This window comes from Phyllobates terribilis, unplaced genomic scaffold, assembly GCF_046119375.1.
Source record: "Phyllobates terribilis strain yellow unplaced genomic scaffold, ASM4611937v1 Scaffold_1__5_contigs__length_1240528914, whole genome shotgun sequence".
Classification (NCBI taxonomy): domain Eukaryota; kingdom Metazoa; phylum Chordata; class Amphibia; order Anura; family Dendrobatidae; genus Phyllobates; species Phyllobates terribilis.
Window position 1 is genome coordinate 337,210,617 of NW_027362761.1, and position 25,376 is coordinate 337,235,992.

At 43.1% G+C, this 25,376-nt stretch overlaps 1 protein-coding gene across 1 annotated transcript in view; it reads right to left on the bottom strand.

The window, feature by feature from the left end:
• Nucleotides 1-25,376, bottom strand: part of PIWIL1 (piwi like RNA-mediated gene silencing 1) — a 462,439-nt gene that overhangs the window by 59,745 nt on the left and 377,318 nt on the right. Inside the window, exons 16-17 of the mRNA XM_073676134.1 lie at nucleotides 17,254-17,357; nucleotides 15,814-15,884 (exon numbers count right to left, since the gene is read on the bottom strand). Of these exons, the coding sequence (XP_073532235.1) occupies nucleotides 15,814-15,884; nucleotides 17,254-17,357 (175 nt within the window). The remainder of the gene's footprint in view (nucleotides 1-15,813; nucleotides 15,885-17,253; nucleotides 17,358-25,376) is intronic.

A 25,376-nucleotide genomic window follows, 5' to 3' on the forward strand; every position in this document is an offset into this window, starting at 1 on the left:
TCCTGAGCCCTGCAGTGTGGTCAAACAGTACTGTACTGTAATTTTCATTAGAAAATATGTAATTTTTCATTGTTTTCTTCCACTTTGCTATTATTTTTGTGAAGCACCTGCAGGGTTAACAAACTTCCTGAATGCAGTTTGGAATATAGTGAAAGGTGACGTTTTTACAATTGGGTCCTGTTGTTTTTTTTTTTTCGACATATAGGATAGGATTTGTAAATTTCATTGTACACCGCTCATGAAAAATTATGAAACAAATTATGGGGCCATGTATACCTATTTCACCTTGTAAAATAAAAATCTGGGGCTAAAATAGTATTTTAGTGATAAAAATGTAATTATTATTTATTCAACACCAAAAGGTATAAAATTCTGTGACACACCTGTGGTGTCAATGTGCTCACTGCATCACTACATGTATTCTGTGAGAGGTGCAGTTTGTAAAATGTTTTTTTTTTTTAGAGGATTGTGCTGTTCTAGCACCTCAGGGGCTGTGCCAATGTGACATTCCATCCCCAAACTATACCAATAAGATCTGAGCTTCTATATGGGGCCCCTTCCTTTCTGAGCTTTGCACTCTGCTTCAAAAGTAGTTTATGACCACATATAGGGTATTGACGAAAACAGGAGAAATTAAGTAACACATATTGTGGTCCTTTATCTCCCACTAGTCCGTTTGAAAATTAAAAACAATTCTTTGAAATATTCGTGGGTTTAAAATGCTCAATACACCCCTATACAAATTATTCAAGAGGGGTAGTTTCCAAAATGGGGTAATTTGAAATAGGTTTCTGCTGTTTCTGAACCTCATGGGCTCTATAATTGTGAAGTCCACAGTCTATTCCAGCCAAATCTATGCTTGAAAAGTCAAATGGTGCTCCTTCCCTTCCGAATCCTGCCATGTGTCCAAAACTGTAATGTTCCCCCACAGAGGGGGTATCAGTGTACTCAGGATAAAATTCACAAATTGGGTATTCTCTTTTGTTATTCTTGTGAAATAGAAAGATTTGGGGCTAAAGAACATTTTAGTGAAAAATATGTAATTTTTCATTGCTTTCTTCCACTTTGCTATTATTTTTGTGAACCTGCAGGGTTAACAAACTTCCTGAATGCAGTTTTGAATATAGTGATAAGTGGCATTTTTACAATTGGGTGTTGTTGTTTTTTTTTGGACACATAGGATCTTCAAAGTCACTTCAAAACAGATCCCTATTTTGAAATGACTTTTAGTTTTCCCTAAAAGATAAGATTTGTAAATTTCATTGGAAAAATGACTGTTTAACTTTCAACTCTTCTAACTTCCTACCAAAAAAACATGTAAAGTAGACATGTGGTGAATGTTATTTATTAATTATTTTGTGCGGTATTATCATTTGTTTACAGAGCATAAAAATTCAATTATAAAAAGTTGCAAATTTGCATCAAATTTCCGTTATTTTCATAAATAAATGCAAATCATCTCAACCTAAATTTCTAACGATCATGAAGTACAATGTGTCAAGGTAAAACTATCTCAGAATCACTGGGATACGTTAAAGCATTCTAGAGTTATTGCCACATAAAGTGACACTGGTCAGTATTGAAAAATTTGGCCTGGTAAAAACAGGGTTTGGTGGGAAGGGGTTAAAGAAGCACTCCAATGAATATTTTTTTTACATTAAATGTGTGTATATTATAATCATCTAACGCTGCTCTCGCCAGGATTCTACACCGTTCTGCTTCTCAGTGACGTCACCCCCCTGCAGACTCTTTGGATCACACTGTGATGTGCGTGACCCAGAAGTAGCTTTTATACTGTAATTCTTCAGAGCGTCAGGAGAAAACGGCAGTAGGTGAATATATTAATACACTCACACTACACTGCATATACACAAAGTTAATGAAAAATGTTCACGGGGGTGCTTCTTTAAGCCATGTATTGTTATTTGCTATGTACCATCAAGTTAATTATTAAAGGGGTTCAAATTGATAAGTCTGCAGTCACTCTGTGTGAATTCAGACTAATGAATTCCCCCAGCGCACGCACTGTGCACTGCGCAGATTCACCAGTTTCTGAGCCGGGACCAGACGGTATACATACTCTGCCTTCAGAGCTTATTTTACATGAAGGGGGAGTTACCAGTGTGGGAGCAGAATTTATTTATCAATTCTGACTCCATTTTGGACATTCTATGTCCATCTCCTGCCTAACAAAATGGAGTTTGAGCCAGTATGTGTGTTTTGAGATAACAGAGGTCTTAGGAATTTCTTTGTCTAAAGACTTAGACATAACGGAGAAACAAAACTAAATGAGAAACACACCTAAACTCTTTAGCTGAGTGAGGACAGTATTACCTTTAGCCAATGAGATGTACAGTACAGACCAAAAGTTTGGACACACCTTCTAATTTAAAGATTTTTCTGTATATTCATGACTATGAAAATTGTACATTCACACTGAAGGCATTAAACCTATGAATTAACACATGTGGAATTATATACTTAACTAAAGAGTGTGAAACAACTGAAAATGTCTTATATTCTAGGTTCTTCAAAGTAGCCACCTTTTGCTTCGATGACTGCTTTGCACACTCTTGCCATTCTCTTGATGAGCTTCAAGAGGTAGTCACCAGAAATGGTCTTCCAGCAATCTTGAAGGAGTTCCCAGAGATGCTTAGCACTTGTTGGCCCTTTTGCCTTCACTCTGCGGTACAGCTCACCCCAAACCATCTCGATTGGGTTCAGGTCTGGTGATTGTGGAGGCCAAGTCATCTGGCGTAGCACCCCATCACTCTCCTTCTTGGTCAAATAGCCCTTACACAGCCTGGAGGTGTGTTTGGGGTCATTGTCCTGTTGAAAAATAAATGATGGTCCAACTAAACGCAAACCGGATGGAATAGCATGCCGCTGCAAGATGCTGTGGTAGCCATGTCATGTCCGTGCTCTCCCCACCCCAACCCTCTATTCATCATCGTTTACTCTCTACCATGCCCCATTTGCTCTCCCCACCCCCCACTCCCAATTCATCATGTGCTCTCCCTACTCCCAATTCACCATGTGCTCTTCCCACTTACCCTCCCAATCCACCATGCGCGCTTCCTCCCCCAACTCCCAATTCCCCATCATGTGCAGCTCATACTCCCCCCACTCCCAATTCCCCATCATGTGCAGCTCATCCTTACCCCACTCACAATTCTTCATGTGTAGCTCACCCCCCCTCCCAATGTGCAGCTCATCCTCCCCCCACTCCCAATTCCCCATGTGCAGCTCATACCCCCCACTCCCAATTCCCCATTTGCAGCTCACCCCCCCCCTCCCAATTCCCATGTGCAGCTTATCTTCCCCCCACTCCCATTTAATTAATTTTATTTTTTTAAAAATTGTCATACTTGCCCCTCATACGATCCCTGCAGCATCCTGGCGCTCCTGCTGCGACGAGGAGATGCACGCCGCCGCCGGGTTCTCCTGACTTCTGGTTAGGCGACGGCGTGTAAGCGCTGTCACGTGACCAGAAGTCAGGAGAAGTATGAAGTAGCTGCGCAGCTCTGGTAAGGAACCCAGCGCCGAGCCACCTAAGGCGGCGAATGGCACTTTATTACAGCATGGGGCCCCATGAGCAGAAGCACAAGAGGGGGGGGGCCCGATTGGGCCGGGGCTCCCCTTCTGTACTGCTGCTCACGGGTCCCCATACAGCAGTAAGGGCAGTAATGCCCTGATGGCGGCCCTGCATATGGGGGAGCAGCGTACTCACGAGAAATTGCACAACAAATTTTGGGGTCCATTTTCTTCTGCTATCCTTGTGAAAATTAAAATACTGGGGGCTAAAACAACATTTTTGTGGGAAAAATATATTTTTGCCATTTTTACAGATCCACATTGTAAGATTCTGTGAAACACCTGGGGGTTTAAAGTACTCACCATACATCTAAATAAATTCCTTGAGGGGTCTAGTTTTCAAAATGATGGCACTTGTGGGGGGTTTCAACTGTTTAGGCACATCAGGGGCTCTCCAAACGACAATGCGTCCGCTAATTATTCAAGCAATTTTACATAAAAAAAATCAAATGGCACTCCCTCCCTTCCGAGCCATGCCGTGCGCCCAAACACTGGTTTTCCTCCACATATGGGGTTTCAGCGTGCTCAGGAGAAATTGCACAACAAATTGGGACCCATTTGTTCCTGGTACCCTTTGCGAAAACAAAAAAATGTGGGTCTAAAGTAAAACTTTTGTGAAAAAAAAGTTACATATTAATTATTTCCTTTCACATTCAATTAATTGCTGTGAAGCACCAGAAGGGTTAATAAATTTCTTGAATCTGTTTTTGAGCACCTTGAGGGGTGCAGTTTTTAGAATGGTGTCACTTATGGGCATTTTCTGTCACATAGACCCCTCAAAGTCACTTAAAATGTGATGTGGTCCTTAAAAAAATTTTTTGGGTAACTTTTGCTGGAAAAATTTAAAATCGCTGGTCAACTTTTAACCCTTATAACTTTCTAAGAAAAAAACATTTTTGTTCCCAAATTGTGCTGATGTAAAGTAGATATGTGATATATCTCTCTGATTTAAGACATAAAAATTCAAAGTTTGAAAATTGCAAAATTTTAACATTTTTGATTTTTTTCACAAATAAATACCAGTTATATCAAATGAATTTTACCACTATCATGATGAACAATATGTCACGAAAAAAAACAATCTTAGAATGAGTGAGATCCCTTGAAGCATTCCAGAGTTATCTCATAAAGTGACACTAGTCAGAATTGTAAAAATTGGCTTGGTCATTAACGGCCTTCGGAGTTAAAAGGGTTAATACACTGTGTTCCAAATTATTATGCAAATAATATTTTCTCAGATTTTCCCAAATTATCTATATGAATTGCAGTCATTGTAATTTTCCAGTCAAATAACTATTAGAGTACAATTGAAAGGTTTTTGTACAAACTGCCTATGATAACAGTATATTTAAAAAAAAAATAAAACTCTCAAACTGCACTCAAAATTATTATGCACAGCAGAGTTTTCAACCTTTTCATTTTAATAAAGAACAAAAAAATGGTCATTTTTGAAATTATAAGCATTAGCAGGTTATTACAAACTGAAATCAAACAGTTTTCAACTCAAAACTTTATTCTAGGTGATGTTACATTTGCACATAGGACCCCTTGTTCGAAAGGAGCTTCTGAACTCTCTCGTCCATTGAATTTGTCAGGTTTTGGATGGTTTCTGCTTCAATTGTTTTGCATGAGGACAGAATACCCTCCCAGAGCTGTTGCTTAGATGTGAACTGCCTCCCGCCATCATAGACACTCCTTTTGATGATGCTCCAGAGGTTCTCAATGGGGTTGAGGTCAGGGGAGCATGGGTGCCACACCATAAGTTTGTCCCCTTTTATGCCCATAGCAGCAAGAGATGCAGATGTGTTATGTGCAGCATGAGACGGGGCATTATCATGCATGAAATGATCTCGATGGTCCAGATGGATGGAGTGGAGGATGGCTGGTTGATGGACACCCCATGCAAACACGGCTACGGCGCTAACAAGGAGGAGGTGGAGTAATGTTTTGGGCTGGAATCATGGGGAGAGAGATTGTCGGCCCTTTTAGGATTCCTGAAGAGGTAAAGATCAACTCCATAATGTATGTTGAGTTTCTCAAACAGCACTTCCTTCCATGGTTCAAGAAGAAGAACCGTGCATTCCGCAGCAAGATCATTTTCATGCATGATAATTGAACATTTCACAGTAAAACTAATAGGCTTATTGAAAGAATATTCAAAGCATATTATTATGTGGATCTGCAGCAAAATCCTCTTCTATATCCTCGTGAAAAACTGTGTGAATAAGCCCTAAAGAGGCCCATTTTTTTTACATTCTTAATTTATGGCGTACAAGATACCAAAGCAGGTTGCCATTTTTAACAGTGACAGGCTGACCCATTTGTTGGCAAGACAGGAACAATTACAGGCAAATGCAATGTTTAGCTAAGTCTGCACTTATTTTGGGCCTCGTCATTTGGTCAAATTATGACCTAAGTGGAGGTATATTTGAACACTGAAGGAACAGAGCAATATTCTGTTGTGATATTTTACTCAGTGCCATTTACCAATTACAAAAAATATGTAAAAAAAATGACATATTTGTAAAAAAAAAAAAAAAAAAAAGAAAATAAATTACAATTTAATTCTTTAGACTGAAATTTGATTTAATTCTAATGGCAAGTTACTTACACTACAAATATATAATTGAGAGGGTGTAGTTTCCAAAACTGGGTCACTTTTTGGAGATTTCTGCTGCTCTGGAAGCTCTTGGCATATGGAAACTGCTCCAGTGAAACCTGTGGTTCAAAATCCTAAAACTAAATTGCATTCCTTCTGTCTAAGCCCTGCTGTGTGCCTAAAAAAGAGATGATGGTCAAGAATGTTTGTGGGGTCTATTTTTTCACGTTTACCCTTAGTGAAAATGAAAAATTTTAGGCTAAAGCATTATTTTAGTAAAAATAGAATTTTTCAATTTTCTGGTCCAAAGATAAAAAATTTTGTGAAGCATATATGTGCTCAAAATGCTCACAATAATTCTGGTAGAAATGTAGTGTAGTCTCCAAAATGGGGTCACTTGTGCAGGATTTCTGTGTTTGCTAATTCAGCAGCTCTGCCAATGTGACAATCTGAAATCTATTTCAGCCAAATTTGCACTACAAAAAACTATAAACAAGCACTTTTGCAATTTACTGTTTATTAAACCCTTAGGCCACATTCATGCCAGCGCAGCACCTCCCCTCTTCTTCTGCTGCCTGATTCCTGAGGGAGTGAGGGAACGGAGGGCCCTGCGTTCCTGCTCCACCACTACCGCAACTCCCGGCTGCTGGTGCATAGCCTTCTCGCACCCACGTCTGCAGCATTCCTTCACTTTCGCCAGCTTCCTGAAAGGACCCTGACTCCCGTACCACCGCCCCCCAGGTAAGATACTGTACCTATTCAACTATAAGACGGACCACCATATTATAAAAAATATTTTTTTCCTATTTTCCAACCCAAAATTTGGGGTGCTTCTAATGGTCCGGTGCTTCTTATAGTCCGAAAAATACGGTAAATATTCTTCAATACACATATAAATAGACAGAAATATGTGAGTGAGATATATAATCAGTGCTTTGTGTGTGTAGCTTACTGTACATGTATTTAAGTAATACATTAATTAATGAAAAAAATGGCGTGGTGTCCTCATAATTTTTATTAACTAGGTGAGGGAAAGACGATAGCTGGGGGCTGATGTTGGAAAGAGGTAATAAACATGGATCTTCTCAGGCTGTTAATAACAGCTCCCGGCTGTGTACTTAGCCTTTACTATTTATTATTGCATTTTTCAGTAATAGATGGGTAAAATGGGGGGGGGGGGGAGCATTTATCTTAATATATACTTACCTTGTAATGTCTTCACATCCTGTTCCGTCCAGATGAGTCCAGAACCCAGAATTCCAAGCCTCGGAAGTTCGTCGACCGCCATATTGGGACACCCAAGTGATGGGTGTCTCAATATGGAAACCGCTGGTGGTACCAGCCTCTAGCACGGTACACCAGCGAAACACCGTCGCGAACGCTTCGTACATGCCGCCGCCGGGATCAGTCGAATGATTCACTGACCGCCGTATCTAATGTCAGGGATTCATCGGGCAGAATTGCAGCAGACAACCTTACTATAAGATCTATGAGACAGTAGGATTCCCTGTAGTCTTATGCAGTGACGTCACAGAACCAAATGACAAACTCAGCTCTGCAATTCAGAGCTTACTACCGCACTAGATCCTGATACAACATAGCCTCATTAAACTGAATGATTGGCCTGAGAAGACGTGATACAGGAACAGGGAAAAGGAGCAGGGCAGAGCGGTGTCAAGCGGCGTAAGCAGGCAGGGCAGCATGGTAGAGCGGTATGAGCAGGGAGAGCACTGCAGAGCAGCATGAGCAGGCAGAGCACAGTGGTAAGAGCAGGTGAGGGAAAGACGATAGCTGGGGGCTGATGTTGGAAAGAGGTAATAAACATGGATCTTCTCAGGCTGTTAATAACAGCTCCCGGCTGTGTACTTAGCCTTTACTATTTATTATTGCATTTTTCAGTAATAGATGGGTAAAATGGGGGGGGGGGGGGCATTTATCTTAATATATACTTACCTTGTAATGTCTTCACATCCTGTTCCGTCCAGATGAGTCCAGAACCCAGAATTCCAAGCCTCGGAAGTTCGTCGACCGCCATATTGGGACACCCAAGTGATGGGTGTCTCAATATGGAAACCGCTGGTGGTACCAGCCTCTAGCACGGTACACCAGCGAAACACCGTCGCGAACGCTTCGTACATGCCGCCGCCGGGATCAGTCGAATGATTCACTGACCGCCGTATCTAATGTCAGGGATTCATCGGGCAGAATTGCAGCAGACAACCTTACTATAAGATCTATGAGACAGTAGGATTCCCTGTAGTCTTATGCAGTGACGTCACAGAACCAAATGACAAACTCAGCTCTGCAATTCAGAGCTTACTACCGCACTAGATCCTGATACAACATAGCCTCATTAAACTGAATGATTGGCCTGAGAAGACGTGATACAAGAACAGGGAAAAGGAGCAGGGCAGAGCGGTGTCAAGCGGCGTAAGCAGGCAGGGCAGCATGGTACAGCGGTATGAGCAGGGAGAGCACTGCAGAGCAGCATGAGCAGGCAGAGCACAGTGGTAAGAGCAGAGCGGTATGAGCAAGCAGAGCGGTATGAGCAGGCAGCATGCGACATAAGCAGGCAGAGCGCGGAGTGAGCAGGCAGAGCGCGGGGTGAGCAGGCAGAGTGCGGCGTGACATTACTGCCCTCCCGATGCATCGGGCCTTCATTTAGTTTCAAATAAAGGACTTTAGTCTATCTGTGTGTTTATTAAATTTGACTATGGGGTTAGTAATGAGGGTGTCTTATAGACGCCTCTCCATTACAAACCCCTGGGCTTGATGTCTGCATCCATAAAACAGCTATAATACAACCCCACAAGTATTATCCCACTTGCCACCGCACCAGGGCAAGTGGGAAGAGTGGAGGCTAAGCGCCAGAATTGTCGCATGTGATGGATGCACCATTTCTGGGGCAGCTAAGGGCTGATGTTCTTACTCTGGGAGAGGGCAAATATCCATACCCTTACAAGCCTATTAATATCAACCCACAGCTGTTTGCTTAGCAATTGCTGGTTATTAAAAATAGGGGGGCCCCATATCATTTTTTTGTGGGGTCCACCCATATTAATTACCAGTAAAGGCTAAGTACACAGCTGTGAGCTGATATTTACATGCTGGGAAGATCCATGTTTATTACCCCCTTCTCATGCTATAAACATCAAACCCCAGCTGTTTGTTTTCCCTTAGCTGGTTGACAACAATATGGGGGACCCCACGCCATATTTTTCTTTTATTCTATCTAGATCTATTCTATTCTGACGGTTCACACTGTGATTTTACTGTACTTAGCTGATGAAATTTCGGGTTTCCTATGAGATGGGTGCCTAAAAATCGCATAGCACACGCATGGTACGTGTGGTGTGCGATTTTTTTCTCGCACCCATTGGCTTGCATTGGCGAGTCTCGTCCGATATACACGGCCACTTTCAGCATGCTGTGATTATTTTCCCACTCCGATCCGAAAAAAAAATCATAGATGAACGAGCTGAGAAAAAGAATCGTAGATTCACTGATTAACATATAGTCAAGAGTGCAATCCGATTTTTTATCAGACTGCACTTGTCCGTTTTAAACGCAGATGAGTATTAGCCCTTTGACTCAGGAATTGAGCCAGTCTGGCTAATTTAAAGAAGAGCTGCAAAGCTCATTCACATTGCGTTTTGGCACCAATTCATTCGTCCTGTCAGGGCTTATATCCAAACCCCCTCGCAAAATGGGATTGGGGCATATGCGCCGACGGGGCCATAGACTGTAATGGTGCAGACAGACTGAACCGTGTGACCTGTTGTGCATCATTTTCTAGCGCACACTCAAGACGCAGTCTACTACGTCTGAGTGTCTGCCTCCAGTAGGCGTATATGCCCAAAAATGATGCATGGCAGAGCACACATTCAGTCAGTCGTCACAATTATAGACTATAGCCCAGTCGGTGCATACGCCCAAATCACTTTTTGCGGAGGTTTCAAAAGTAAACTCCAACAGGGCCATCAAAAGTGTAACAAAACACAACGTGAAAGCACCCCGTGTCACTTATGGGGGGTTTGAGTCTGAACTTCAATATTATAACAGGGGTAAATGGGAAGGGGGAAATCAGCTCACCACGTTTAGATGCACATTGCTTTAACTGACGAGCACCGCACGGAGACGTCCTAGTTTGGGAAGTAAAAATCAAAAATGAAGGAAAAAAGACAGAATCTTCCAGTGATGACAAATAAGTTAAAAATTAGAAAAATCATCTTTATTGATTCAATAATAAAAAAGAGTAAATACACTGGTCACCACGGGATATCCAAAGTACACACCAACGCGTTTCAGCTAGAAGCCTTAATATTCTTTGCCCTTAAGGCTATGTGCCCACGTTGCGGAAATGAAGCGGAAAATTGACACTTCATTTCTGCATGTCCTTTCCCGGAAAAACGCATGCGGAATTTCGCAAGCGTTTATCACGCGTTTTCGACATGCGGAATTGCCTTGCGTTTTTTATTGCATTGAAAAGGCAATTCCGCATGCGGAAACGCAAAATTAATTGACATGCTGCGGATTTTTGTGTGCATCAAAAACGCTGCGGAAAAATCCGCAGCATGGGCATAGAACTTGCGGATTCTCATTGGGGACCATGGGGTGCGGATTACCAAGCGTTTTACAAGCGTTTCCGCTGCGGAAATTAAGCATCAAATACGCTTGTAAAACGCTATGTGGGCACATACCCTAAGGGTTAAAATTAAAATGAACTTAATTAAGCTACTCATTCACCTGTGTTTGTTCTGTATGTGGTATATAAGGAAGCCCTCCTTTTTTTATTCACATACCATGATTAAGGCTTCTAGCTGAAACGCGTCGGTATGTACTATAGATATCTCATGGTGACCAGTGTATTTATTATTGGATCAATAAAGATGATGTTTCTACTTTTTAACTGTTCAGTCATTGCTGGAGGATTCTGTCTTTTTTCCTTCATTTTTGAACTTCAATATGGCGCTTTTTTCCTTCTGAGTTTTCCTCTGTGTCTCAAAAGTAGTTTTCAACCATAAATGGGGTATCGGTATGCTCAGGAGAAGTTGCAGAACAAATTGTATGGTCCATTTTTACTCCTGTTACCCTTGTGAAAGTGAAAAATTTGGGGCAAAACAAACATTTTTTTGGGGGAAAAATATTTTTTCATTTTCTTAGTTCAATATTATAAACTTCTGTGAAGCACCTGGTGTTTCAAAGTGCTCACCAGTGGTTTTGTTTCCAAAATGGCATCACTTGTGGGGGGATTCCACTGTTTAGGCCATCAGGGGCTCTCCAAACCCATCATGGCATCCACTTTCGATTCCAGCCATTTTTGCTTTAAAAAAGTCAAACAATGCTCCTTCCCTTCCATGCGCCCAGTCGTTTTTCCCACACATAAGGGGTATCGGCGTGCTGAGGAGAATTGCACAAAAAAAATTTGGGGCCCATTTTCTCTTGTGAAAATAAAAAATTTGGGGCTAAAAGAATTTTTTTGTGGGAAAAATGAGATTTTTTATTTTCATGGCTCAACATTATAAACTTCTGTGAAGCACATGGGGGTAACAGTAGTTTTCCACCACATGCTGGGTTTCAGCATACTCAGGCGAAATTTTACAACAAATTTTATCCTGTTACCCTTCTGAAAATAAAAAAATTGGGGTTAAAGTAAATTTTTTGTGAAAAAAAAGTAAAATGTTAATTTTTTTCCTTCCGCGTTGCATTAATTTCTAAACGGTGAAGCACCTGTAGAGTTAATAAACTTCTTGAATGTGGTTTTGAGGACTTTGAGGGTTACAGTTTTAAGAATAGCATCACTTTTGGACTTTTAATATCATATAGGCCTCCTAAAGTCACTTCAAATGTGATGTGGTCCCTAAAAAAAATGGTTTTGTAAATTTTTTTGGAAAAATGAGAAATTGCTGACCAAATTTAATCCTTCTAATTTCCTAACAAAAAAACATCGTGTTTCAAAAATTGTGCTGATGTAAAGTAGACATGTAGGAAATGTTATTAACTATTTTGTGACAAAAATCTCTGGTCTAAGGACACAGGAAATAATAGTATGAACCTTTTCATTTCACAAATAAACGAAAGTCATATCAAACAAATTTTACCACTGTCATGAAGTACAATATGTAAAGAGAAAACAATCAGTTAAGCGTTCCAGAGGCGACCAAAAGTTTTGCATTTTTTTTAAAAGTGTGATTACTTCTGTCTGGTTGTTGTGATGCAATTTTCCTGGTGATTTTAGTAAACTGGAAGCAAATGGTTGTCAGCTATGAGGACGAAAATTGTGTTTGACATTGTTTTATCCCTTTATGTGTTACTTTTCAACATTTGCTGGCCAAATGTTTTGCATATTTTGTCATGGGTAGTCAAATTTTGCAGAATTTTTAGGTGTGTGTTTTTAGGTTAAAACATGGCAAAGACCAAGCCAAATTTATCAGTAGATGTCAGGAAGCTTATTATTCTGAAAGTGAAGTCAGGCAAAAGCCAAAGAGGTAGCTATGGAATTCAACTGAGTTAAGGGTCACGTATATCAAAGAAAAAGAAAAAGTTATGGAACAGCTGACAAACTTAGAAGTGGAAACCACAGAAAACTTCATCCAGAGTTGATCACATTATTAAGAAAAAGTCAGTATCTGGTGTCCATAAAAGTACTGTACAGATTTCGCATGAAATAGAATATGGGGTCAAAGTGAGTCGCCAAACTGTGGTCCGACAGCTAAGAGCAATAGTGTTGAATGCACGAGTTCCAGTCAAGAAGCCTTTCATTTCTGCAAAGAATCGGAAAGTCTTACTTGAGTTTGCCATAGAACACAGCCAATGGAGACAGATTGGTCTCAGATGTTGCGGTCGGATGACTCCAAGTTCAATCTGTTTGGTAGTGATGGCAAGAACTATATATACTGTCCAATTTGAAAATGTAATGATGTAAAGTACCAAACACCTACAGTAAAACATGGTGGTGGCAATGTCATGGTTTGGGACTGCTTTTCTGCATCTGCCATTGGCCCTTTGCATAAAATTTATGGAAATGTACAACGATATACTGGAGAATGTAATGTTGCCACATGGTAAAACCAATGTAGGCAGGGGATGGAAATTCCAGCAAGACACTGATCCTAAGCACAATTCCAATTTAGTAAAAAATTGGTTAGCAAAGAAAAAAGTTCGCCTGTTGCAATGGCCAAGTCAATTACCTGATTTAAACCCTATAGAGCACCTTTGGGATGAGTTAGGGCGACGAGTTGGGGCCCGTACCCACCAGATGACTTGCTTGCAGATTTGCAAATGGAATGGAGCAAGATCCCTCAAGTTGTCTTGAATACCCTAGTGGCTTGAATGCTCCGTCGGTGTGGTGCAGTAATTAAAACAAGAGGTTATGCTACAAAATGCTAAGTTATGGCATTGTAAATAATGAATTACTCTCTATGTTTTGATCAATAAATAGTATATGCAAAACTTTTGGCAGTCAGTTTTCTTTAATTAAATGATTATTATATTTAAAAGCATTTGGTTAAAATTAAGGTCTTGTATGATGACGACTTCATGCACTTTCAGTTCATCACCAGGAAAATGGCATCACAACAACCAGACAGAAGTAATCACACAAAAATGCAAAACTTTTGGTCGCCACTGTATTACCATATAAAGTGACACTGGTCAAAATGGTAAAGTTTGGCCTAGTCAGGAAGGGGAAAACTGGCTTGGGGCATAAAGGGGTTAAAACAAGGGCACAAATATATATAAAAAATATTATATACGGCTTCTTCTACTCGCAAAATATAATAGGGGCAAAAAGTGGAGTTTTATTTGTACTCCAGATGAATAAAAGAATTGGGACACAAGTCTTAATCATTAAACTCATGATTTTCATTCAGTCCCAATGCCACAGGTGTATGGCTGCGTGCCCACGATGCGTTTTTCATGCGTTTCTGCTGCGGAATTTCCGCAGCGGAAACGCGTCAAAAACGCATGGTAATCCGCACCCCATGGTCCCCAATGGCATTCTGCAATGTCAATGCACATGCTGCGGAGTTCTCCGCAGCGTTTCTGCAGCGCAAATAAATCCGCAGCATGTTCATTAATTTTGCGGAAGCGCCGCCATTGACTTGCATTGAGACGCATAGAATCCGTGTCTGTACATTTGTACAAGCGGATTATATGCGTCTCTATGTGCGGATGGTACCCAGTTCTGGAGGAGAGGAGACTCTCATCCAGACCTGGGTACCATTGTACCTGTGAAAAAAAAAATAAATAAATAAATAAAGTTATATTCACCTGTCCGGCGGCCCCTGCAGCGCTTATCTTCCAGGACCTGAGATGACGTTGCGGTCATGTGACCGCAGGCTGTCTCGCGAGATGCCGGCAACCTGGAAGAAGCCAGGATGAGAGCGACAGCACACGCGGCGGGGGATCGGGGGTAAGTATAGCTTTATTTTTACGGTCACACTGTATAAATCCATGCCTTTTGCATGGATTTATACAGTGTGACCTAGTTGTCAAGCACTTTCCAAGTGATGCTATCGCCTGGAAAGTGCTCGTCAGTCCGCATGCGGAAACACATGCGTTAACGCATGTGAATCCGCATGTATTCTGCAGGAAAAACGCATGCACAATCTGCATGCGTTTTTTTTGCCTGGGAGATGCAGAAATGCTGCAGACATTTTCTGCTTCATTTCTGCATCGTGATCACATAGACTATAACATCAAGCTTCTAGTCATGCAGAATGGCTTATTCTAAAGGTTTCATATTATTAGAGTGTGGCTGAGTAATAGGATGCAACAAGTCAGTTTGTAAAATCTCTTATTGTATTAAGCTGCAGATTAACCACAATATCTTCAAGTCAATAGTATTATTGGACCTGACAGGCTCTCTTTAACATCAGCACAAAAGCTTTGAACCAGGAGCATGATTTACATCACCAAACACAATGCAAAGTGTCAAATGGAGAAGTGTAAAGCATGCCACCACGGGACTCATCCATCAGACTGCTAGATAGAGAAGCATAAGTCTTGGTTTGGCAAATGCAAAAAAAAATACATCACCAAATTTTACATAAAGCAGTCAGGAAGGTAGAGAAAGGTTAATGATAGGGATTTTGCTTTTCTGGGGTTGGCTCCTTAGTTCTAGTGAAGGGAAATCTTAATGCTTCACCGTACCAAGACTTTTTGGACAAATTTGGGAAAGCCCTTTTCTGTTCCAGCATTACTGTGCCCCAGTGACAAAGGAAGGTCCATAAAGGGATGGTTGAGGGAGTTTGGTATGGAAAACCTTGACAGACCCACACATCGCCCTGACCTCAACCCCACTAGAAAGAAGTAGAAAAGATTAGAAGCCACGTCCTTTCGCCAACATCAGTATCTTACATCAGAAATGCTTCTCTAGGTGAATGGGCAACAATGCCTATATTCACATTATAAAATCTTGTAGAACGCCTTCTCAGCAGAGTGGAAGCTAATTTCACTTTTAAGGGTATAACAACTCTATATTAGTTCCTATGGATTTAGAATGTAATATAACAGTTATAAAAGCTCCTGCAGGTGTAATGTTATTCCAGATTATTTCTTCCATACAGTGTGCACAACAAGACTATCATAGCCACTGCATCAACTTTTCATTACAATACCTTGCATACAAACTTTAAGTCCATCAACGATCTCTTGCTTTTGATCTTGCAGAATGCAACGTGAAAACCACCTTAAAAATAAAAAATAATGAATCAAGAGAATAAATATAAAGCTTCTTTTGAACCACATGGGAACTTTAAAATGACATTCAATGTACAACATTCCTTGCTGCACTGCCCAAACCAGTGCACTAGTTTCTGCATTAAAGGGGTTGTCCCACGAAGAAATTTCATTTTAATCACTAGATCTTGGAATAAAATAAGTTCCACAATTGGATGTGTTTAAAAAAATGTTCCTGTGCTGAGATAATCTTATATATGTGCCCCTGCTATTTATTGTTTTTATTTACTGTGTCCGACCACGTAGATTTGTTCCAGTTCATGGTCCCACATAACATAGCTCCTGTAAGTGTAAGTCGCTTCCTCGCCTGGCCAGGAGCTGTGGTATCTGGCAACCATAAACTGGAGCAGATCTGCGTGGTTAGACACAGTAAATAAAGATGGCACATAGCAGGGGCACATTTATAAGATTACCTTAGTGCAGGAAGATTTTTTTAACACATTCAATTGTGGAACTTGTAAAATCTATTTATTAAAATGTACTTTGTTAGTCCGACAACCCATTTAAGCACAATACAATAGTTAACAGGTTTTAAAGCACACCTGCCAGCAGGATTGTGCTCAGTAAACTACATACACTAAATGCATTATGTAAAATAGGAGGCAGGTCAGTGAAGGCACAGCGAGCTGTCATAAGAGCATACAGATGAATATGTAAGCAGAGCACCAGATAGAGCGACCCCCCACAGGCCGCCCCGAAGCACAGGCATATCATTATCTCCAAACTGAAAGTAAAGATTACACAAGAACCACAGGACGGATTTCATCAACCAAGGGATCATATTAATCAATGTAAGTAATGTAGCCCAACTGACAATGTATGTACTTTACTGAGCACAATCCTGCTGACAGGTGTGCTTTAAGATGCAACACTTTTACAATAGAAAGATATCACTTTCCCGCACTTGTAATAGAATGAAACATATTTAATAAAAATATAAAGCATTTAGTGCTGTAAAAGGCACTGCAAATAAGACTATTTCCAAGCATATTGTTTTCAGACTAGCAGGTTGTGAGTGTTAGACCTTGTTCACATGTACTTTTTTTGTCTGTATATGACCATTGTTTATCAGTGCTCTGAATCTTGTTTTTCATTCATTTTTGCTCTGTATGTGCAATGTTATCATCAGTGTGGCATCCGTTTTCTCGCATGCAGAATTTTTTTTTCTTAAGATTCAATTACCCATTAAATAGTAAAAAACAGACATATTTTTTCTTTTTTTTGCAGACACTTATTTTATTTTATATTTTCAAAGCTTTATGTAATACTAAACCTGCTTATGCTTTCTCATTATTCTTTCGAATGTGGGTTTTCCTTACCGAGTCATCCTTTGATTCAAGCTGGCAACAAATCCTGCAATAGATCTTTTTCCAGCCAATGTGTCATGGTAGCAATCAATTCCAACAATCATTATTTCTTTCAGCTAAACAATAAAATAAAATAAGACAATTATTAAATCCATCATTAAAGGGGGTTGTCTAATACTGGACAACCCCTGCTTAACCACATCAGGGCCCAATTGAAAATTAAAACAATAGATACCCATCTACCAAAGCTGTGCCGTTCCAGCAATTTCGCCGCTGCAATTCCTGGCGGGTCATGTGATATTGTTGCGACATGGATCTGATGCAACCAATCAGCGGCAGCAGCTCATCAATACTCTGCCAGATCGGACTTCAACTCTGCTGATATAGTAAAGTAGAAGCAACCACTGATTGGCTGCAGCAGACCTACAACACAACATTATGTGACTCGCAAGGAATAAAAGCTGCGACATGACTAGAACATATAAAATACATATTGATAGGTCCGCCCTCACAAAAGGACTGGAAAGACTTGGTGTTCAAAAGAAAGACAGGTGACTACGCAACACAACCAGCTCCGCTTACATTAATGGCTGCCAACTACAGATAACCTTGAAAATGAACAGATTCGTCGAAACTTAAAGAAGTTGTCCAATACTTTATATAATCCCCCCCCCCCTAATGTATCCCCCCGGGGCCCATTACGTTGCTGTTTCTGCCTGTGAGCGGAGCTATCCTTGGCAGCTCACAGGCATCACGTGACCCCGCGCTGACGTCAAGACAAGTGAGGCGTGACTCAGCGCTGGGGTCCCCGCGGTGGCTGCTGGGTTGTGGGCGGTGTTACCTCCCGCGACACACACAGCATCAACCGCGCTCTTTCCCAATGAATGGGGAGAGGCACAGCGCGCGGTGGATGCCGGGTGTGACGTGGGGGGGCGGCATCCACCGTGGAACGCATAAGACAGAGACCCCCAGTTGCTGCCAGCACTTGTCGTGACTTCAGAGGATGTCAGAGCCGGGGGTCACGTGATGCCTGTGAGCCGCTCACAGGCAGTATCTGCAACGTAAGGTAATTACAAAAATCCTTAGGGGCCCGGAGGGATACATTGGGGGTGGGGAATATAAAGTACTGGAAAACCCCCTTTAATACACAATCTCTTATATACCGTATTTTTCGGACTATAAGACACACCGAACCATAAGACGCACCTAGGTTTTAGAGGAGGAAAATAGAAAAAAAAATTTAAGCAAGAAATGTGGTCATGATGCCCTGTTATGGGGGAGGGGGTCTGCTGCTGACACTGGTATTGAGGTAATGTCGCCCAATTCTGTTAATATCCTCCATCCTGGTATGTATGGCCCCTCCTTCCTGGTATACGTTTCCCTCATCCCCATCCTGGTATACGTGGCCCTCATCACCATCCTGGTATACGTGGCCCTCATCCCCATCCTGGTATACGTGGCCCTCATCCCCATCCTGGTATATGTGGCCCTCATCTCCATCCTGGTATGCATGGCACCCCTAGTTCCCCCATCCTGGCATGCATGGCACACCTTGTTCCCCCATCCTGGCATGCATGGCACTGCTTGACCCCCCCATCCTCGTATGCATGACACCCCTTGATTCTGGTATGCATGGCACTCCTTGATCCTGGAATGCTTGGCACCCCTTGATCCCCCATCCTGGTATGCATGGCACTCCTTGATCCCCCATCCTGGTATGCATAAGATCCCTTGATCCTGGCATGCATGGCACCCCTTGATCCTGGTATGCATGGCACCCCTTGATCCTGGTATGCATGGCACCCCTTGATCCCCCATCCTGGTATGCATGGCAACCCTTGATTCCACCATCCTAGTATGCATGGCACCCCTTGATCCCCCATTCTGGTATGCATGGCACCCCTTGATCCTGGCATGCATGGCACCCCTTGATCCTGGTATGCATGGCACCCCTTGATCCTGGTATGCATGACACCTTGATCCTGGTATGGATGGCACCCCTTGATCCTGGTATGCGTGGCACCCCTTGATCCTGGTATGCTTGGCACCCCTTGATCCTGGTATGCATTGCACCCCTTGATCCTGGCATGCATGGCACCCCTTGATCCTGGTATGCATGGTACCCCTTGATCCTAGTATGCATGGCACCCCTTGATCCTGGTATGCTTGGCACCCCTTGATCCTGGTATGCATGGCACCCCTTGATCCTGGCATGCATGGCACCCTTGATCCTGGCATGCATGGCACCCTTGATCCTGGTATGCATGGGACCCCTTGATCCTGGTATACATGGCACCCCTTGATCCTGGTATGCACGGCACCCCTTGATCCTGGTATGCATGGCACCCCTTGATCCTGGTATGCATGGAACCCCTTGATCCTGGTATGCTTGGCACCCCTTGATCCAGGTATGCACGGCACCCCTTGATCCTGGTATGCATGGCAATCCTGGTATGCATGGCACCCCTTGATCCAGGTATGCACGGCACCCCTTGATCCTGGTATGCATGGCAATCCTGGTATGCATGGCATCCCTTGATTCCCCCATCTTGCTATGCATGGCACCCCTTGTTCCCCCATCCTGGTATGCATGGCACCCCTTGATCCTGGTATGCTGGGCACCCCTTGATCCAGGTATGCATGGCACCCCTTGATTCCCCCATCTTGGTATGCATGGCACCCCTTGATCCCCCATCCTGGTATGTATGGCACTCCTTGATTCCCCCATCCTGGTATGCATGGCACTCCTTGATTCCCACATCCTAGTGTGCATGGCACCCCTCGATTCCCCCATTCTGGTATAATTGGCACCCCTTGACCCTGGTATGCTTGGCACCCCTTGATCCAGGTATGCATGGCACCCCTTGATCCTGTTATGCATGGCACCCCTTGATCCAGTTATGCATGGCAGCCCTTGATCCAGGTATGCATGTCACCCCTTGATGCCCCATCCTGGTATGCATGGCACCCCTTAATCCCCCATCCTGGTATGCTTGGCACCCCTTGATCCTGGTATGCTTTGCACCCCTTGATCCTGGTATGCATGGCACCCCTTGATCCTGGCATGCATGGCACCCCTTGATCCTGGTATGCATGGTACCCCTTGATCCTAGTATGCATGGCACCCCTTGATCCTGGTATGCTTGGCACCACTTGATCCTGGCATGCATGGTACCCTTGATCCTGGTATGCATGGGACCCCTTGATCCTAGTATACATGGCACCCCTTGATCCTGGTATGCACGGCACCCCTTGATCCTGGTATGCATGGCACCCCTTGATCCTGGTATGCTTGGCACCCCTTGATCCAGGTATGCACGGCACCCCTTGATCCTGGTATGCATGGCACCCCTTGATCCGCAATCCTGGTATGCATGGCATCCCTTGATTCCCCCATCTTGGTATGCATGGCACCCCTTGTTCCCCCATCCTGGTATGCATGGCACCCCTTGATCCTGGTATTCTGGCCACCCCTTGATCCAGGTATGCATGGCACCCCTTGATCCTGGTATGCATGGCACCCCTTGATTCCCCCATCTTGGTATGCATGGCACCCCTTGATCCCCCATCCTGGTATGTATGGCACTCCTTGATTCCCCCATCCTGGTATGCATGGCACTCCTTGATTCCCACATCCTAGTGTGCATGGCACCCCTTGATTCCCCCATTCTGGTATAATTGGCACCCCTTGACCCTGGTATGCTTGGCACCCCTTGATCCAGGTATGCATGGCACCCCTTGATCCTGTTATGCATGGCACCCCTTGATCCAGTTATGCATGGCAGCCCTTGATCCTGGTATGCATGTCACCCCTTGATGCCCCATCCTGGTATGCATGGCACCTCTTAATCCCCCATCCTGGTATGCATGGCACCCCTTGATCCTGGTATGCATGGCACCCATTGATTCTGGTATGCATGGCACCCCTTGCCTAGACCCTGGTATGCTTGGCACCCCTTGGTCCAGGTATGCATGGCACCCCTTGATGCTGGTATGCATGGCACACCTTGATTCCCCCATCTTGGTATGCATGGCATCCCTTGATCCCCCACCCTAGTATGTATGGCACCCCTTGATTCCCCCATCCTGGTATGCATGTTACCCCTTGATTCCCCCATCCTAGTATGCATGCCACCCCTTGATTCCCCTATCCTGGTATGCATGGCACTCCTTAATCCTGGTATGCATGGCACCCCTCTTCCTGGTATGCATGGCAACCCTTGATCCTAGTATGCATGGCACCCCTCCATCCTGGTATGCTTGGTACCCACTGATCCCCATCATGCTGCCCACAAAAAAAATAAACAATCAAACTCACCTCCTCTCTCCTCTAGCGCTGCATCCCGCTCTGCTGCAGACACTCTCACTGTGTGAGCCACGCATGGCAGGGTTCGCATGGCGAAGTGCTGTGCCGGAATAGTCACTGCTCCTCACGCCGGGACTCTATGTGTGGGGAGCAGTGACCATTCACTCTCTTCAATAGCGCGCACACTGTAGCCGCAGCACGGCTCCTACTGCGCTCGGCGGTCAGTGTGCAGGCTATTATAGACCATCAATATTCACTACAACCCATGTAAGTGGGTTGTAGCAAATATTCATGAGCTTTAGTAGCAGGCACACAGACCGCTGGCCGCACCAGGAGTCGCGCTGTGCCAACAGTGAGCACACTATTAAGGAAAATGAATATTCATTGCACTCCACGCCCAAATATTCATTTTCTTTAGCGCAGAAGGGCACAGCGAAGGCTGCAGCAGGCGGCTGCTGCCTCCTGTGCCCCGCTCCTCCCCACAGAACATATGTTCGAACTATAAGACGCACCCCCCACCCCCGCGCTAAGTGCGTCTTATAGTCCGAAAAATACGGTATGTTGGAATCATTAAATGCACTTGAGCTTTATTTTCTAATTTGCCTCACATTTCGGAGCCGAAGAGGTTTCCCATGAACAAGGTACACTTTAATCAATAGATTTTGGAATAAAAATAAGATTCATAATCAGATGTGTTAAAAAAATGTTCCTGTGCTGAGATAATCTTATAAATGTGCCCCTGCTGTGTACTGTGTAATGGCTGTGTCTGACTGTGCAGGGACATGGTCTGATTATACCACATCTCCTGGGCAGGGGAGGATGCAAAAGAGATATACAGATATTACAGCACAACATCACAGCTGTTGGTTTTTGTAAGGAAAAAACATTTCCATGCCTGTTTAAAAACTTGTTTTACCTCACAGAAAGAACCCTTTTTAGCGATCCCCTGCTGTAATGTCTGTATACTCTTTTGCTTCTCCCTCCTGCCCAGGAGATGTGGTATGATCAGACCATGTCCCTGTTCGGTCAGACACAGCCATTACTCAGCAGGGGCACATTTATAAGATCATTCTGTGACAAGAACATTTTGATTTAACACATCTAATTGTGGAACTTATTTCTATTCTAAGATCTACAAATTTAAATGTACTTGGCCGTGAGAAAACCCCTTTAAAAGGGTTGTCTGGTCCAAATAGATAACTCTGCAGTCACTCTATGTGACTGCAGACTTATGAATTCCCCCAGTGCACGCACTGTGAGCTGCGGGGATTCATCGGTTTCAAATCAGGGACCAAAGGATTTGTATGAGTCACAGATACTCCTGGCCATGCCCACTGACCAGGAGTATGTATAACTCATACATACCCTCCGGTCTCAGGTCTGAATCCAACGAATGGGGAAATTCTGCAGTTGGACCGGACAACCCCTTTAACATATTTGACATTGCTGGAATGGTGGCACAGTGGGAGATCAGTATTCATTTTTCTTATTTTAGATGGGACCCTGAAGTGATTAACCCCTTTACCCCCGAAGGCTGTTTGCACGTTAATGACCAGGCCAATTTTTACAATTCTAACCGCAATTTTTTAACTTTAAATTTTCATGTCCTTAAATCAGAGAGTCATGTTACACAAAATAGTTAAAAAATAACATTTCCCACATGTCTACTTTACATCAGCACAATTTTGGAACCAAAATTTTTTTTTGTTAGGAAGATTTAAGGGTTAAAAGTTTTCTAATTTTTCTAACACAATAAAAAAAAATTTTTTTTTAGGGAACACATCACATTTGAAGTCACTTTGAGGGGCCTTTATGACAGAAAATACCCGAAGGGACATCATTCTAAAAACTGCACTCCTCAAGGTGCTCAAAACCAGATTCATGAAGTTTTATTAACCTTTTAGGTGCTTCACAGGAATTTTTTGGAATGTGGAGGAAAACAATGAACTTTTAAAGCGCACCTGTCAACAGGATTGTGCTCAGTAAACCACATACACTGTCAGATGGGCGCCGTTACACTGATTAATATGATATCTTGCTTGATGAAGTCCGTCCCATGGTTCTTTTATAAACTTTATTTTCAGTTTGGAGATAATTAGATTCTCATGTTTCGGGGCAGCCTTTGGGGAGGCGCTTTATGTGGTGCTCAGCTTATGTATTCCACTGTATGCCTTCTGACAGGTACTGTGCCTTCAGTGACCTGCCTACTATATTAAAGGGAATCTGTCACCACCCTGGGACCTATCAGACCTCTAATATGGGCATACAGGTGATAGAAATGTAAATCTATACTTACCTGTATATCCCATATTAGAGGACTACTTGCTTTGTAATAGCTTTTTATTAAATTAGTTTTGGCAAGCTCTTCTTCCTGCCGTCTGTGTAGCCTTGTGGAGCAGGAAACTTGTGCGCAGGCGCCGGGAAGGCAGAGTGACTCACCAGCGCCTGCGCACAAGGCTACAAAGACAGCGGGAAGAAGAGCGCTATCTGTACAGGGTAAATTGCACAAGCCCGGGATCCGGCCGGGAACTACACGTCACAGAGCCCTGTGACGTGCAGGAGAAGGGGGGGAGGGATATGGATATGAAGCTAACAGGCAGGGATTTCTTTGCGTCACCCCGGATGCTAAGCTTGCCAAAACTTATTTAATAAAATGCTATTACAAAGCAAGTAGACCGCTAATATGGGACATACAGGTAAGTATTAGGGTTGAGCGAGTATGTTCTGTCCGAGTACGCTCGGGCCGAGCTCCGAGTATTTACAGCTGCTCGGTGATAAGGTTAAATCGCTCCCGTGTGCATGATTTGCAACTGTTTGACAGTTTTATTACATGTGAGGAATGTGTAAGAAATAGACATTCCTCACATGTAATAAAACTGTCAAACAGTCGCAAATCATGCACACGGGAGCGATTTAACCTTATCACCGAGCAGCTATAAATACTCGGAGCTCGGCCCGAGCGTACTTGGCGAAAGGGTTAATAGAACATATTTGCTCAACACTAGTAAGTATCGATTCACATATCACTTGTATATCACTGTATTCATTCACATATCACCTGTATGCCCATATTAGAGGACAGATAGGTCCCAGGCGGTGACAGATTCCCTTTAAATACTGCATGTGTAATTGTGGTATAAATCCTGAAATTTGCCTGCAGCAAAATGGCCCCGCCGCTCGCACAGTAGCACCTCTCGTTTGCCAAGACACGCTACTGCGCAAGCGCGGCAGGTGGCACCATATTGCTGCAGGCAATTTTTTTCCTCCAGCAAAATGGCGCCGGTGCGTACGCAGTAGCATCTATCGCTTACAGATAGATGCTACTGCGCTAGCACGGCTGGTGGCGCCAAATTAATGCAGGCAAGCGATAGATGCTACTGCACATGCGCCATTTTGATGGAGAAAAAATAAAGTTGCCTGCAGAAATATGGCGTCATAGGCTGCGCTTGGCGATAGATGATACTGCCCAAGCGCCGCTATTTTGATCGAGGAAAAAGAAATTTGGCTGCAGCAATATGGTGCCGCCGGCCACGCTTGTGCAGTAGCATCTCTCAGCAAGAAACAGATGCTACTACGCATGCGGCAGGGCCATTTTGCTGCAAGTAAATTTCAAATTGTACCACAATTACACATACAGTATTTAAAATAGTAGATAGGTCACTGAAGGCACAGTGACATGTTAGAAGGCATACAGTTGAACACATAAGCAGAGCACAACATAGAGCACAACATGAAGCACGAGAATCTCATTATCTACAAACTGAAAATAAAAATTATAAAAGAACCACGAGATGGATTTCATCTAGCAAGGTATCATATTAATCAGTGT